Here is a 16,675-nt window from a genome sequence, read left to right as displayed (position 1 = left end):
TAAATTTACGTCAAATTGTATAGCAAGTTGTATACAAATTATCGTCAAAAACGGAAAAGTCCGAAGTTGACGGACATTTCACGAAAAACTCAGAAACTTTTGTTAAGTAAACTTTTGCTAATGCAAACTGTGCTATTAGGGCAACTAACTGTACAACGAAAAAATACCGCACTCTAGTCATGTAGTTTTGCAAGTTGCCTTTGGCCCTTACATTCAAAGTAATAATCTGGTTTGATCTTATATTTTACCTAATGTATTGGTGATTTAGAGTAGGCTAAATGTGAATGTCTGATGTTACATTTCTAGTGTGCAAAATGATTAATGATAACAGCCTTATATTTTTTGTATTTTACTATGTAAAATTAATGTTGACTCTCAAATAATGGTATTCTAAATATCTTCATGCAATGAATGGTGGTTGCGAAAGAGTGTAAAGTTTTCTACGTTATACATATTTTTATAAAGAATTGTTTCAAGAATGGCAGAATTTGTGCGTGGAGGCCCTAGCGTATCGAATAATGCTAAGGTATAGTTATTGTTATTGCTTGTAATGTTTACAATTTACTATTCGGACGTTTGGAGTATACATTTTTATTTGAAACATGAAAAGAAGTGAATAAAAAATAAATTTAAGGCAAAAAGATATAAAAGCTTACATACACAACACACACACGCGCGCGTGCTCATGTATATATAGCGATTATAACATGTTTCGTATTGAACTTTTTTTAATTAATTTACAATTTCTATTTTCATTAATAAAGGGATATGAAATTTGTATAAAAGTGGTATTATTCAAAATATTTTTATTTGAGTATACAGTTTTTAACAGCATTGTATACATTTGTCATTATGACACATTTTTAGTGTTCGATATTGATATAAGTTGAATGTAAAATCGAACACTGTTGACATTGACATTTATTTCTATTGAGTTTAGCTCTAAACTAAGAGGTGTTTTATTCGCTCCATGCGAAGTCATGGTAGGGGAAACTAAATCGATGCCAGCGTGAGCTACGGATAATGTCGGTACTTGAGGAGGATAATTTATTCTTTTAGCGTATCAAGTACACGTGTTAATTAAATTTATTTTTCAATTAAAAAAAATAAAATGAGCCATTAAAGTTGTTGTTTTTCTGACTGCAAACTTACAAGCAGAAAAAACGATTGTAGATTTTATAAATTTCCGGTTGCTTCATGGAACCAAAATCAAAGAAAAAAACAGATAGCTGGAGTAAGAACGGAAAAGTACTACCATAACTTCTATTTCAATCATAAAAGTAACACTGCAAATCACAGACATCAAACAATTGATAGGTTTTTTTTTATTGACAGTTAATTGATATTTTTAAACACTAATTAAGAAAATTTACATTTCTATGTGTTCGACATTTCTTCATACGTATTTAAACCATTTTATTCATTTACTTATTTTTTTTTTAATTATGTAAAAAATAAAAATTTATTTTATCCATATATAACAATTTTGTTAAAAAGATGATAATTTTAGTTGCTCACTGGTCATATCACGAGAGCTCAAGTCTTGTGCTTAATTGATGTATTTAGAGTGAAATGCCGGTAAAGACAGAGTTCATAAGTTTTTGTGATGGATTTTTACCAAATTTAAGAAAACTCCATGAACATAAATGATAACTATAAAAAATTATACAAAATTTTATTAAGTTTCTTCAAATTTTTTAATTTTCTGTTGTGATGTGAAATTTAAAAAATCTTATATAAAATTTTGCGAAACATTAAATAATTCCACAAAATTGTATGAAATTTAATCGATTGAAAAATTGCGATACTAAACTTAACAATCTTAATATCAAAAGAGTTCAAACTGTCGCTACATTTTCTTTGTCATCCTCAATAGTATTTTTGGTATATTATTTAAAAGAATAAAGTTAATTTTTTTATGCTCACGCTAATGTTTTAATCTAAAACGTCTGAAATATATTATCGAGTTTATCGATTACTTTGGCCCCAAGAATATTCGACATTTAGTTTTTATTTTTACACATTTTTGAAAATTCATTCTATGATTGTTTTATTCTAATAAATAGATGATAAAAACACTACGACTCAGAAATTACATCAGCCCTGCGTAAAATACTGACTTGTCACTGATGTAAAGATATGATTTAAAAGTGACATCCATATAGCGTATAACCGTGGCTTTGCTACTGACATAAATGTACGATTTTAAAATTACGTCATTATGATATACAATAATGACTTTATTACTACGTAACAATGTGATGTAGATTTTATGTCAAGCGTACGTAACACGTAAATCATAACTGTGACGTCATACAAGAGTCATGCTTACATCAATATGATGTCAAGTTTTTACATCATATTAAAGTCATGTAGAACGTAAGATTGACATCAAATTTACATAATATGTCGTGACATTTCTACGACCTACGTATGACGTCAAAATAAGGTCATGTGTTCACTGGGGTATAATTGTATGAGAACTATTTCCATAATATTATAGGAATGGTTTCCATAATATTATGGGAATAGTTCGTATACCATTATGGGAATGATTCCTATAATATTATGGGAATGGTTCCCATACTATCATGAAAATATTAATTTATTAAATTAAAGAAAAGTGTCGAAATCACTTTTACAATACACAGAAATATTAGTCAATATAATAGTCCAGTCAAATAGACCTGATAAACGGAAACAGGTCCATCCAGGTCTGATTTTTCGAGGTAAGCTTCGGAACATGATTACAAAACATATTCCAAATAATCAAGGTAAAATTTCAATTAGGCAAGTGAAAAAAAAAAATAAAAAACACTTCTAATTAGCGTTTTATCGAAGAATTAAGTAAATTTTGGCGAAAAGTGCTATATAAAAGTTGTAGAGAAAAAAATATAGAAAATTATGAGTATTCTCAGTTTCATTATACTCTGGTAGTAAAGGTAACAGAGCACCTGAAAGTTTAAATGGAAAGAATCATACGTAAAAGCCCCGTTGCTCTACACTTTTGGTAAAAAGTACATAAACATATCTCTACACCGTAGCAAAAGAAAGTTACGCGTGCGTAGTATTATAGAAACAGCAATATAGACCACACTATTCCCACTTATATTTATATTTTCGGGGCCTAAAAACTACACCACGTGTTGATATGTTTATGTCTAGTAAAATTCAAGTCAGAGGTTCAAATGCTAATAGAATTTTCGTCAATTTCTCGTCTGGAAGGAGATATACATATGCATCTTAAAAGCCAGGGGTTTTTGCAATCGTATTTTGAGTTGTGGATTACGAAAATCAAGAAAAGAAAAATAATTCATCCAAGACTTGCCTTTCAAGTGAATCTCTTAGGTCAACGGGTAGCGGGTTAAACTTTCAATCGTGAGGTCCACGGTTCGAATATTCGCATCCAAAAATTACACTGTCTGAAAATCATGATATTTCTCAATTTTGAATAGCATAAAATTTTTTTATCGCTCCAAAATTCACATTATCATTCTTCGAAGCTCACGTTGCTAAAAATATAGTGAAATATAATTTTTTTGAACGCGAAAAGACCAAATATTTCATTTTTCAATCTTAATCTTAATTTAATAGTGTTATTTTTCATTGTTAATCACTATTAATTTAATCGATTGTATATTTTTTTTTTTATTTTAATGAATCATTTTAAAAAACTTTTCTTGCGAAAAAGCTATTATATATCTAAAATTTGATTCAACTGCATTGTTCTCATATTGTACATTTTAGGTTTAAACAAAATAAACTTGATTTTCGTAATCCAGAACTCAAAAACCTCTGGTTATTAAAATGCATATGTATATCTCCTTCCAGACGAGAAATTGACGAAAATTCTATTAGCATTTGAACCTCTGACTTAAATTTTACTAGACATAAACATATCAACACGTGGTGTAGTTTTTAGGCCCCGAAAATATAAATATAAGTGGGAATAGTGTGGTCTATATTGCTGTTTCTATAATACTACGCACGCGTAACTTTCCTTTGCTACGGTGTAGACATATATTTATGTACTATTTACCAAAAGTGTAGAGCAACGGGGCTTTTACGTATGATTCTTTCCATTTAAACTTTCAGGTGCTCTGTTACCTTTACTACCAAAGTATAATGAAACTGAGGATACTCATAATTTTTTATATTTTTTTGTCTACAACTTTTATATAGCACTTTTCGCCGAAATTTACTTAATTCTTCGATAAAACGCTAATTAGAAGTGTTTTTTATTTTTTTTTTTCACTTGTTTAATTGAAATTTTACCTTGATTATTAGTCCACTTAATATACTCTTAAGCGTTGTAGGGGGAAATGAATTACTGGATTTTTTTTTATTGATAATATGTAAAAAATCCGTAGATTACGAAAATAATAATAAGAAAGTTCTTTCTGGCCGCGTTTTTTAAATAAATAATAAAATAACAATAGGGAAGCCACCGTGTATTTTCATAAAAAAAACTATCTATTAATGTAAAACCCTGTGATGACTGGTATTAAATTAAAGGACGATAAATTCCGAATGAGAAAAGTCAAAAACCAATCTCCTGGGGCTTATTATTTTCGTGAAAAAAAATTAATTAAAAAAACAAAATAATTAGTTGTTTACATTTTATCACGCTGTCGGTAACAGAGCTGCAGAAACTGAGCTAGAAGGCGCGTGCAAGCCCGAGCTCAGTGGTTGTCATCTACTGCAATTTAAAATGTTCTCACCATTCTGTGTTATGGAAAATAATTTTTTTTTTTTTATTTATTAATTTAATTTCTTTCCTTCTAATAATAAATAAAATTTATAATAAATAAAATGTTCAATTTTTTATCCTTTCACTATTAATTATATTATTATTCAATTATCAATTATTAAACATTGTTTTGGAAATAGCGCATGCCAAACTTTTAATTTCACATTTCTGTAAGTTCATTATTTTTAATGAATATTTTATTCTTATCTGTAAATTATAAATTTAAAATTTGATTGACGTCTAAGTATTATAACGATCGTAGAACTGTAAGTAGAAAGTATTTTTTTTATTCATTTTCTTCATTTATTAACATGATAATAATAATACTCGCGTGAAATTATTTTTTTTATTATTTATTAATTTAATTTTTTGGAATCAAATTAAATTAATAAATAAATAAAAAAAATTATTTTCCATAACACAGAATGGTGAGAACATTTTAAATTGCAGTAGATGACAACCACTGAGCTCGGGCTTGCACGCGCCCTCTAGCTCAGTTTCTGCAGCTCTGTTACTGACAGCGTGATAAAATGTAAACAACTAATTATTTTGTTTTTTTTTTAATTAATTTTTTTCGCGAAAATAATAAGCCCCAGGAGATTGGTTTTTGATTTTTCTTATTTAGAATTTATCGTCCTTTAATTTAATACCAGTCATCATAGGGTTTTACACGAATAGATAGAAGTTTTTTTTATGAAAATACACGATGGCTCGGCTTCCCTATTGTTATTTTATTATTTATTTAAAAAACGCGGCCGAATTGAGCTTTTTCATTATTATTTTCGTAATCTACGGATTTTTTTTTAGACATTATCAATAAAAAAAAATCCAGTAGTTAATTTCCCCCTACAACGCTTAAGAGTATATTAAGTGGACTATATTTGTTATAGGTTTTGTAACCATGTTCCGAAGCTTACCTCAAAAAATCAGGCCTGCTTCCGTTCATCAGGTTTATTTGACTGGACTAATAAAAGCAAGTCTACATCTATATCTATGTCTATTCGTGCATGAAAGTTATCCCTGTATAGTAAGGGTAATTTTAAGCTTAATTTAGTGTTTCAATACAAATTTAGCATCAAAGAAGCTTCATTTGAATCTCTCCATACCATGAGGAAAATTTCTATACTTTTGCAAAAAGAAACTTTACAATATTATAGGGATGGTTCCTATACCATTATGGGAATGGTTCTCATATTGGTATAGGAACTATTCTTATAATGCATAGCAAAACTTCCCATAATTTTCTTTCTGTGTAGTTAGTAAATGTAATAATAATGAAATAATATTTGCACTTTGTATTATTTGTGTTTTAAATAAGATGGCTGCTAAGTTAAGTTTATATTTGAGAAAATAGATATTATTTTTATGACATTGAAGATTGCAGACATAAATATAAAATAGTTAATGGTTTATTTTTAACAATAAGTATTATTATTTTTAATGAAAATTGGATGTATGTACATCCACAAAATCATAAAAACTATAAATACAAATTTACTCAATATTTTTATCATGATATTTAATTTATTTAAAATCCAAAAATCTTGTCGATGTCTGACTACATTCCTATGTCAATATTTTTTTTGGTTAATAATTGAATTTTATTAATAATACCTTATTAAAAATTGATGTACAATTCTTGCTAACTATACAGAATTTATATAAACAAGTTTATATTTAAATTAAAAATGCTAGTTCGTAAAATGTTTTACTCTTGTCACGAATGAATAAAAGTTAAATGTACTAATCTGTTACGTATTTGACTTTATTGGTTTTGTTATAAACTAAACGAATTTTATTAACTAATATTATAAATTTAACTTAAAAAAAAAACTAAATTCAAAAAAGTTATAAATTAAACATAGAAAAAACTCATTTAAGATGGAAAAATAATCGATGCTTTATGATTATTTTATTAAAGTAATTACAAGCATATACTATTAATAATAATAATCATAATAATAAGAAAAGTATTGGAAGCAAAAATAATTGGCGAAAAATGTTTCAGAGAGAAACAGATATAATAAATAAAAGAAAAAATGTTAAGTTTTAAATATTATAAATAATCTAGCGGTTAAGCTTATAAGAATTTAATGAGATATTTAATTACTACCTTAATTCCAAATTACAATTTTAATATTCGTAAAAATATCTGAGAATTATTTTTCTAATTTGCTTGCTACTTATTTTAGGGTAGAACCATCTGATACTTTTTTTTAATCGATGAAAATATATTTAAAACAAATTCCATTGGATTAGTATGATAAAAGTATCTTTGAATACATTAAAAAAATTAATTACGTCATTGCGTTTTTTTCAAATCATTTTATATTTTCAAGTGGCCAAAACTGACTCTAAAGTGGCCAAAAACGGTACCTTTACCCTATATTTCATAGTTAACATCAGGATCCACAAAAATTTTTTAATAATTTTATCAATTGTAACAAATATTTATAATTAATTAATTGAATTTATGAAATTAGAATAAATAATCGCCTAAAATAAAATAGTTCACGCACTTGGCATTTTAAATAAATCGTAATGACGCGCGCAACTTCTCCCCACTATGGAGATGCGCAGACCAGGTCGGTACAAACGGAAGCTGTTAGGCTAGAATTTTTTGTGTTGATTAAATTCATTAACTGCATGAGGAAAATCTTTATCCAGTATTCCGTTAAAGTCGACTGAGACCTTACTTGCCAAACGTTTTTGTTGATACCAAAAAAAATTAGAACTTTTTTGCTACGTTTTTGTACCGGAAGATTCATCAGATTTTTCTCCATTTTATTCAACTTTTTTTTTGACTACGGCAATTTTTGGCCACTAAGTTTAGTACTAGGGGAAGTAGACTATTAGTTCATTCATTGCTTGGTGCTCCAGTCGCGCACGGAGCGAATAAGTTTGCACAAAAAATTTTATGTGATTTCTCTAGCGAATTTGTTTCTACCGAAAATTTAAGTTTCATTTGGGTTCATTTCCGGTATCGTAGAAATTAATTAAAATTTCAGTTTGTTTTAAGGATTATACCTAATATATACTCAGATTATACTGAAATTATCTCGTTTTAGGTATATTTTTGAATTTTTCATACTTAAACACTACTAAAAAATACCTGTTATAAGCACGATTTATACTAAAATCAGAGATGATGAGCACTATATCTTTCTATATAAGTCTTCACCTGTGAAAAAAAAAACTTTTTCTTTGAAGTTTGAAGTGAATAAATTTATTGAATATACGAAAAATTATAAAAATATTATTTTACTTGAGCATTTAGCATTATAATACTTTTTAGTAGTAAAATAGTTCAAATAATTATTTTTATAATAATTTACCTATTGATTTAATTATTAACGTATTCTATTTTTTTTTTTACGAAAAGAAAAATTTAAGTTCTAAAGGAAATATTTCCGTTTATGTTTGATAGACATACTATTACTATTAATTCATTATTTATTTGATTATATTGCAATAACAAAATAGATAACCTGCTTAAAAAATTCGATAGATTCTTATTGCTGTATGTATAAGGTCCTATACTTAACTATAGCACATCTCATAGAACTCATTCATTCTCACAAAAGCTCTATAGGAATGTATGACAATCTATTGGATTCTATGAGATTTTCAAAACAGGATAGTTGAGACAAACATAATGCATATTAAAAAAAAAACAGACCATAAATAAGAACAAAATTGTTCAATTCGTCAAGACCTGGCAGCGTCAAGATTACTTCACGAGACTCTCAAGGAATAGGTTCCAAGTTCGAAACCTCAGTCTACTAGTACTTTTTTAAAATCATTTATTTCAAAAAATACATAAATTATTCAGCTAACATACTTAAATGCATTGAATCTATGGATATCTGAGAAATTTTTCTTTTTTTTATTTCAGTATAATTTCGGTATAAATGGTTCAAAAACATACCTAAATTATTAGTATGGATGAGTATTATTTGAGTATACTTTTAGAATTATACTGAAACCATACTTAAATACCAGGTATGCTTTAGATATTTTTTCGGCATATCCGAATTTGGTAGAGTTCTAAAGCTTGTACATGTTAGATTCAATGAAGAAGAGGAGTTTATTCTTGAGCACAGACATGTATTCGTATGATGATTTTTTTAAACTGTTATTTTCTCAATTTATCGAAACAAATGATTTGAAATTTATAGGAAAGATTAAGGCTGATAAGCTCTTCTGATTTTCGCAAGAACTAAATAAATCGGTTAATTCATTATAAAGATGAAAATTTTACATACACACACACACACACACACACACACGCGCGCGCGCAATTATTTTTTTTGATCACGCTATTGATTCGATCGACATGCGTGCACGCGCTACTACCCGTTTTTAGTCCCATTTTCACCGCTAAATTAAAATTATAAATATTGCCGGTACAGTTCGGAGAGGTAGGACTTTTTTAGGACATTTCCTGCTCTTTAAGAATCTTTTTTCAGATTTTGGATATCTCAAATAGTTTTTGAAATATTTCCAAAAAACCAAACCACTTTTTTTTTTTTTTTACTAAATTGTTTATAACTTTTACAATTTTTGCCGGTCCTAAATTTCCACTTTAACATTTTTTATAGGTGCCATTTCGAATCGAATGAGACCTTAATCATAATTTTCGGTGGTCTTGAACAGGTTTTCGTCAAAAAGGCACTTGTTGACTAGACTACTTTTTTTAGAGGAAAGACAGTCATTCTTTTCTTTTATGAGAAAACAAATGATAAAAATTAGTGTATACACTATTCTTCTCCCAAACAGAGGCAAAAATTTAAACTTTTAGGTCAGTTCTGGAGAAAAATCGTATACTCATCATGGAGGAAGGTCGGACGTCCCAATCCACTTGTTTGCCACTCTCGCCTTCGTCTTGGGTAGGCAATTATACACTTGGTTTGGAATATCCGACTTCGCTCCCTAAGTGTGTAATATACTATTTCACTTCCCGCTAAGAAAATCGATGATTTTCGTAAAATTCAGGAAATTATTATTTTCACCCCGATTTTCGAAAATCAAAATTCCATCAGATGTCGTCGTTTTAAGGTCCCACGAAGCTATTCTGACAATTTTCAGAATGATGACCGAGTTTCTGTATGCATGTGTGTATTGTGTGGGTGAGTATCTATGTATGTGTGTGGACGCTCTATAATTTTTTAACTAATCAACCGATTTAACTGATTTCTGCGACAATCGAAAGAGCGTGTTAGCTATCAACTTTCCTGTGAACTTTAGATCATTCAAATAAATATACTCTAAATTAATTAAGAAATACAGAAAACAAAGAAAATTTTTTTAGTTTTTCTGAACTTTCTCAGAAACCACTTGATCAATCCCTAGCAGATCCAAATTACAGTAAATTATCACAATTTACCATAAATAACCGCAAAGTACCGTATTTTGCGGCAAATTTACGATAAAATTGCGGCGATTCGCCGTAAATTTTGCGGCAATACTGCGGTATTTTACGGCAAAAGTACCGTAATTTACGATATTCAGATGCATTACCGTAAAATACGGCATTTGCCGTTAATTATGTTATTTTGCGGTAAAATACGGTCATTTTCCGTTATTCGGATCCACTAGGGATCCATTCAAAAATTGAATTGTATCTCAATCAGTTAATTCGTCGAGAAATATCGTGGGAGAAAGAAATGCTAAAAAACGGGTTTTTTCAAATATCTCCGAAACGGCTGAACCTTTCAATTTCAAATTTTAACCAGCTCTAGAATTCAGTGAAACACGTCAATTGCTACATTGAACTTTGAAATCGGTTGATTACTTCGAAAGATATCGGCGTCAAAAAGTTTAAAAAATGACATTTTATATCATCTTTCCCGGATAAATCGTAATATAATGTACTGAGATGTGTTCAAAATCATACCAACTTTTCGTCTTTATGGTTTCTTTCGATCATCACTTAACGTAATACAATCCTTTTTTCAGTTTAAATCATATTATCAATAACACAATTGAAAAAACACTGTTTCTAACATTTTACTCGGATATTTTATGTATTCATTTAAGCTCCGATCTGAGTCAAAACTAATTTAAATCCTCATTTTGATCACTTACATTAATTTCTACATGAATACATTTATTTTATTGAACATAATCGTGAATAAAACTTTCAAAAATCTTTGTAGGTTACATTTTTTACTATCAAACATCGTCATTTTAACAAAGACTTGTAGGATTAAAAATTACTTCAAAAATTACAATGTTAACATCGTAAAATGAATAAAATAATAATTACAATTTAAAAACTATATTTATTCCTATATTTATCTTTCTATTTAGTTTTGAATAAAATAAATATTATAGTGCTGCCTCTGTTATAATACAATGGGAGTCATAAAAATGACGATGTTACATCGTAATTTTTAAATAGTTACTACGTCCTCCATGAGAGGCGCGCTTGTGACTTATAACTATTTATTCAAATTATTTATATGGATCTTAAAATCATCGTACACGTGTAGGCCCTTCTGTGGTCGAGTGATCCAAGGCGTCGAACACTTCGCACTTGCAAGGGCTTGGGTTCGAATCCAAATCCTGGACAATTATTATTTTATTCTTTTATTTAAAATTTCTCTTCAAATTTTACTATGTTCACATCTTAATTTATATTAAAGAGCTTAAGTAAGGTCTATAGCAATTTTTGTCCAAGCTTTTCGCTCAAATAAAACTTCTAAACGCAAAAAGAAGAACGAGGCTCGATGCATTGCTCTATAATCTAGCAACATACGTTTTTATTTTTCAAAAGTATCCTTTTGTTTAAAAGAAAAACGTGGACAAAGTTTCTATTTACTGCGCAAGTGCAACAGAGATTGTACCGTTTGTCGACTTGAGTGTGACAGAGAAAAAAGTTCAGACCCTTTTTAAGGCTTTGTATTATTTGTCTAAAGTATTATTTCTTAAATGAAATTTCCAACTCTACATTGCAAAAGTTATGATTTTAAAGGTATAGTCCGCCTCTACAATAATCAATAGGACAAATTACGATGTTGACATCCTTAATTTTAGCGGAATTTTCTTTCCGTGTATTCATGATTTCGAAGAGAGCTGATTCTAAAAATCAGCAAGTTTACATTGTCAATAATTGTTCATTTTAATATTTTAACAATAATTGTGTTCTTATAATATTTTGCGAATATTGACTTTTATTCTAGATTGAACATTCTAGCAAAGGAGGGTCTCCTAGTACTGGAAGTGAAGATGGAGGCACTAATGAGCTACTAAACGTCGATAGTGAATTTGATCCTTTCCTTGAAAACATACCAGATGATTTACAAGATACAGAAGAGCCAGACAATGCTAGTTCTACTCTTTTAACTGCACCACCCGAAAATCAGTAAAGATATTAATACCTTTTTTATTTTCCGTTTATAGCAAATTTAATTTTAGTATGTTTTTTTTTAATTCGATATTATGCTATTTACTGTTTTTATTACATTTATAATAGATGGTATCATGGACGACTTGATAGATTTACCGCGGAAGAGAGGTTATGGGATGCCAATAAGATGGGTAGTTATTTGGTCAGAGAAAGTGATAGAAAACCCGGGAGTTATGTGTTATCGTATCTCGGAAGAACTGGAATTAATCACTTCAGAATTACAGCCGTGTGTGGGGATTATTATATAGGAGGTCGACAATTTAATAGCTTATCTGATTTAGTAGCTTACTATACTCATTGCTCAGATTTATTAAAGAGAGAGCGATTAATACACCCAATACCTCCCCCTGAGCCTGTTAATGACAAAAAACGGATTGTTGCCATTTTGCCATATACAAAAATGCCTGATACTGATGAACTCAGCTTTCAAAAAGGTGATATATTTTTCGTTCACAACGACATGGGAGATGGGTGGCTTTGGGTGACTGCTCATAGAACTGGAGAACAAGGCTTAATTTTTCGAGAGTTGGTTGAGGACTTAGATGATTCCATTGATCCCAACACAGTATTTTCATGGTTTCATCCTAATGTCACTAAAAGCGAAGCTGTTGACATGTTGGTTAAAGCAGGACCAGGAAGTTTTTTAGTAAGTAAAATTTATCTCGAATAAATAATTTTGTTTGAAATACATGCTCAAAGAATCCCTTATCATGTTTCTCGAGATGATGTTTTGAATGAATATGTAACACTAGAGTTCCCGTTGTTTACGAAGTTGATTTTTTATTTTACAGCGCCTCCTAAATTTTTAGTTTATGGTCTAAATTAAAATATCAGGCTAAAAAAGTTATTGATATTCATATTAAACCTTGCCCTCAAGACGATAGATTTTCCACTTTTTACATTTATTTTTCTTTCTCTTGAACAAAATAAGATACAGCCATAATTGAAAAAGATCTTTTTAATTTTTTGATATATTTATTTCTTCAAAAGTTATTCAAGGTTACAGTTGAACTCATTCTAAATTTTAGACTTTTATGGCGGAATCGTTATTATTCACGTGGAATTTTGTTGTTTATTTTCAAAAATATTTAATGGCTGATAGTAATAAATTGAGAAAAAAAAAATAATGTATTATATGATACGTATTTGGTTCTAATTTTAATCATTTTTGAGACTATATATAGTTGAAAATTTTGTGTTCTTGTGTACAAAAATTCAATGGTTACATATTTTGTAACAATTATTTGAAACCTTCAAGTGTAAACTTAACTAAAGTTGAATGTGTTATCTGATCTCAACAAGTTTTAAACCTTTGTTACTATTTGACCAAGTACAATGTGTTAAATTAACACAAAAAATTGAGTGGACCGTTTGGGATATGTGTTTTGTGTTAAATTTAACACAAATTTTTCAGCTTTGTACTCTTTTAAAATAAATTAGAGAGAAGTACTGCAAATCAGTGAATATTCACTGCACAAATAGTCTCAAGTACATCACTAATACATTATTTGCACACTTCAAGTGCGAAAGCGCTGAGGGTGCTTTATAAACGGTGATTTTTTTTGTTTTTCACAACTTTTAGGTAGATTTTCCTAAAATATAGCTATTGTATTTGTTCTCATGATCGATTTTTCAAGGAATTGTCTCATAACCTATTATAATTGGTTGAGTAGGTTCGAAAAATGCCACTCGTTACCAAATTTATATACATATATTTGAAATTTGTTCTTTTCGTGTTTTTGATATTTCGAAAACTATCGAATTGATCAATCCCAAAATCTGATCAAGTCTAATCAGAACTTGATACAGTAGATGCTCAATAAAGTTACGCTTTCAAAAGTTACCTTCCCCTTAAATGAGTCCCTCACTCTATTTGGTTTTTTTTAAGAATTTAAGGGGGAAGTTGGTGATAGGCGGTCTTTTTGATGATTGTGTGGTAAATGTATGTGAATCGGTAAGCTAGAAGTCTGACATGGTTAGTTAATAAAAACATAGCCTAACCTTCATTAAAAATTAAAATGCGTTATAACTAGAGATGCGAGCAGTCCCGTCATTGACATTTTTTTCTGGTCATCGGACGGTTACAGGACCGTCTCATGACCGTTTGTTAAATGACGGACCAAGCAAGCGAAAATGCTGCCATCCAGTGAATATATAAATACTAATATTTAATGCTTAAAAGCTAAATTAAAATATATTTTATGCAATGGTTTAAATAATTAAAATTAATACGAATATTCTCTAATAGATACAAAATATTATTTATTTAAAGAAAAGATGTCGTTATTAACCCTCCTTTCATCGCGCGATCTCGCCACCCTTCATTCATCGCGCTGCGGCGTTCCGCCGCAATGTATTTAATGTTGCGGTGTTGCCAAGTATCATAATTATGATTTTTTAAAATTCAAATCACACAAGCTTATACGAGTAGACAATTGTAATTATTTTTAGAATTTTTTTATTAAAATAAAAATTTTGTATTAAATAAAAATGTAAATGAAAGAGATGAATTAAATGAGCTGGAAATGAGCCACTGGTGGTAACTGGCAAAACTGCGCAGAAAATCCGAACAAATTCAACGTCCGAGTTTACTCGCGTCAGCGGCACATCGCTGCGTTTCTCAGGTTTTCCAACCAAAAAAATTATTTTTTAAATATTTAAAATATCGGAAAAACAATTATCATTGATTCATTCGATACTAAAAAGTATAGTAGAAGAACTCTTAAAATTTCAAAAGATTAGAAAATTTATTTTTAACTTCCTGCTAAGAAAATCGGCGATTTTCAAAAATTTCGGGGAGTTATTGTTTTCACCCCGATTTTCGAAAATCGAGTTTTCATCAAATGTCGACGTTTTGAGGTCCTAGGAAGCTATTCTGACTATTTTCAGAATGATGTCCGTGTGTCCGTGGGTGTGTGTGTGTGTGTGTGTGTGTGTGTGTGTGTGTGTGTGTGTGTGTGTGTGTGTGTGTGTGTGTGTGTGTGTGTGTGTGTGTGTGTGTGTATTTTGATATCATACCAACTTATCATTTTTATGGTTTTTTTTGATCATATAATGTCATCGAACTTGGTTTTTAGTTTAAATCATATTATCAACAAAAAAATCGATAAAACGTAGTTTTTAATATTTTTATCGGATATTTCATATGTTATTGTTTCTTACATGAGTCAAAACTTATTTAAATCTTGATTTTGATTCCTGACATTGATTTCTGCCTCAATATACTTATTTTACTGAACATAATCAGGAACTAAATTTTAAAAACCGCTTCATTGATGATTTTCGATTCTTAAATTTTCAAACTTCAGCATAACAGGTAACTTGTTAGAGCTTGAAAAGATCGTAAAAAAAAAACAGCTTGAAGAGCTCGAAAATATATCTACACTAATGTTTTCGAGCTCTTTGAGGTCGAAAACAGCAGGAAGTTTTGGGGCTGGCCAAAATAAAGAAACTTTTGTGATAATAATAATATGATTAATGTCATTTCATATTTATTACATCATTTAATGGTTGAAAGTTATTTGAAAAGGCATTTTTAAAATAGTACATGAAAAAATTATTTTTATTTGACTTTAACATGATTACCTGAACAAGCCAAAACTAAAATATGTCAGTAAATTTCGGTAATACAGTGATCGATTTGTTTTATAGTTTTTATTTAAGAATAAATCATAAATGAAAATTTTCGTGACAAACGCCTATATGGATGCAAATGACCAAATTTATGACGGTTTTTAATGTGACCGTAAATTTTGCATTAATTCTCCAAAAATGCTTTATTAAAAAATTCTGTCAAAAATGTCTATATAGATGCAAATGACGAAATTTGTGACCGTTTGAAATGTGGCGGTCATTCCAGCATTACAGAATTTTTTTTAAATTATGTGACGGTCTCAAGGCGGTCCTATGACCGTTCCCAGATCGAAAATAAAAATGATGGTCATTCCGCATCTCTATATATAACTGTAGAGCGTAGTTAATCCTTTAGAGCCTGACCTTGAAACCCCACTCTTCGGTGTGGTGGAGCCCGATAGAATTAGAAAGAGCGCGAAGCAAATGTGACAGGGCCGTATTCTCAGAGAAAAAATTTTATCTCGGCGGGAAGTAATAAATAAATTTTTTTTAATTTTTAATTTATTACATAATAAATACCAAAGGACTTAAATTCAAAGTAAGAATAACATTTGGTTTCATTATAAATATAGTTAAGTATTTTAATTTTCAGCATAATAATTAGTAAAAATAAATACTAAGGAAAGTTCAAATTTATGATACTGAAATTAGCCGACGTCTATTAAATTTTGAATTTTCTAAAAATCGATAAAAAAAAAATATTTATAAAAAAATGCAACTATATTTTTTTAAATTTTCTATATATGCATATTTTTAGTTTTTTTTTAACTTCCCGCTAAGAAAATTGCAAATTTTCAAAAATTCGGGAAGTTATTGGTTTCAGTCCGATTTGTGAAAATCGAAATTCCAACAGATGTCGACGTTTTGAGGTTCTAGGAAGC

At 29.3% G+C, this 16,675-nt stretch overlaps 1 protein-coding gene across 2 annotated transcripts in view; it reads left to right on the top strand.

Annotated features, from left to right (window-relative positions):
• Window positions 1–133: 133 nt before the first annotated feature.
• The window catches only part of LOC103572256 (ras GTPase-activating protein 1), a 72,126-nt gene continuing 55,584 nt past the window's right edge, over window positions 134–16,675 (top strand). For both annotated transcript variants that reach the window (XM_014440173.2, XM_014440172.2), the window contains exons 1-3: window positions 134–526; window positions 11,935–12,116; window positions 12,228–12,807. In XM_014440173.2, coding sequence (XP_014295659.1) covers window positions 479–526; window positions 11,935–12,116; window positions 12,228–12,807 — 810 coding nt within the window. In that variant the 5' untranslated portion in view covers window positions 134–478. The remainder of the gene's footprint in view (window positions 527–11,934; window positions 12,117–12,227; window positions 12,808–16,675) is intronic.

Source organism: Microplitis demolitor, chromosome 7, assembly GCF_026212275.2.
Source record: "Microplitis demolitor isolate Queensland-Clemson2020A chromosome 7, iyMicDemo2.1a, whole genome shotgun sequence".
Classification (NCBI taxonomy): Eukaryota; Metazoa; Arthropoda; class Insecta; order Hymenoptera; family Braconidae; genus Microplitis; species Microplitis demolitor.
This window is presented reverse-complemented; position numbering and strand designations above follow the sequence as displayed.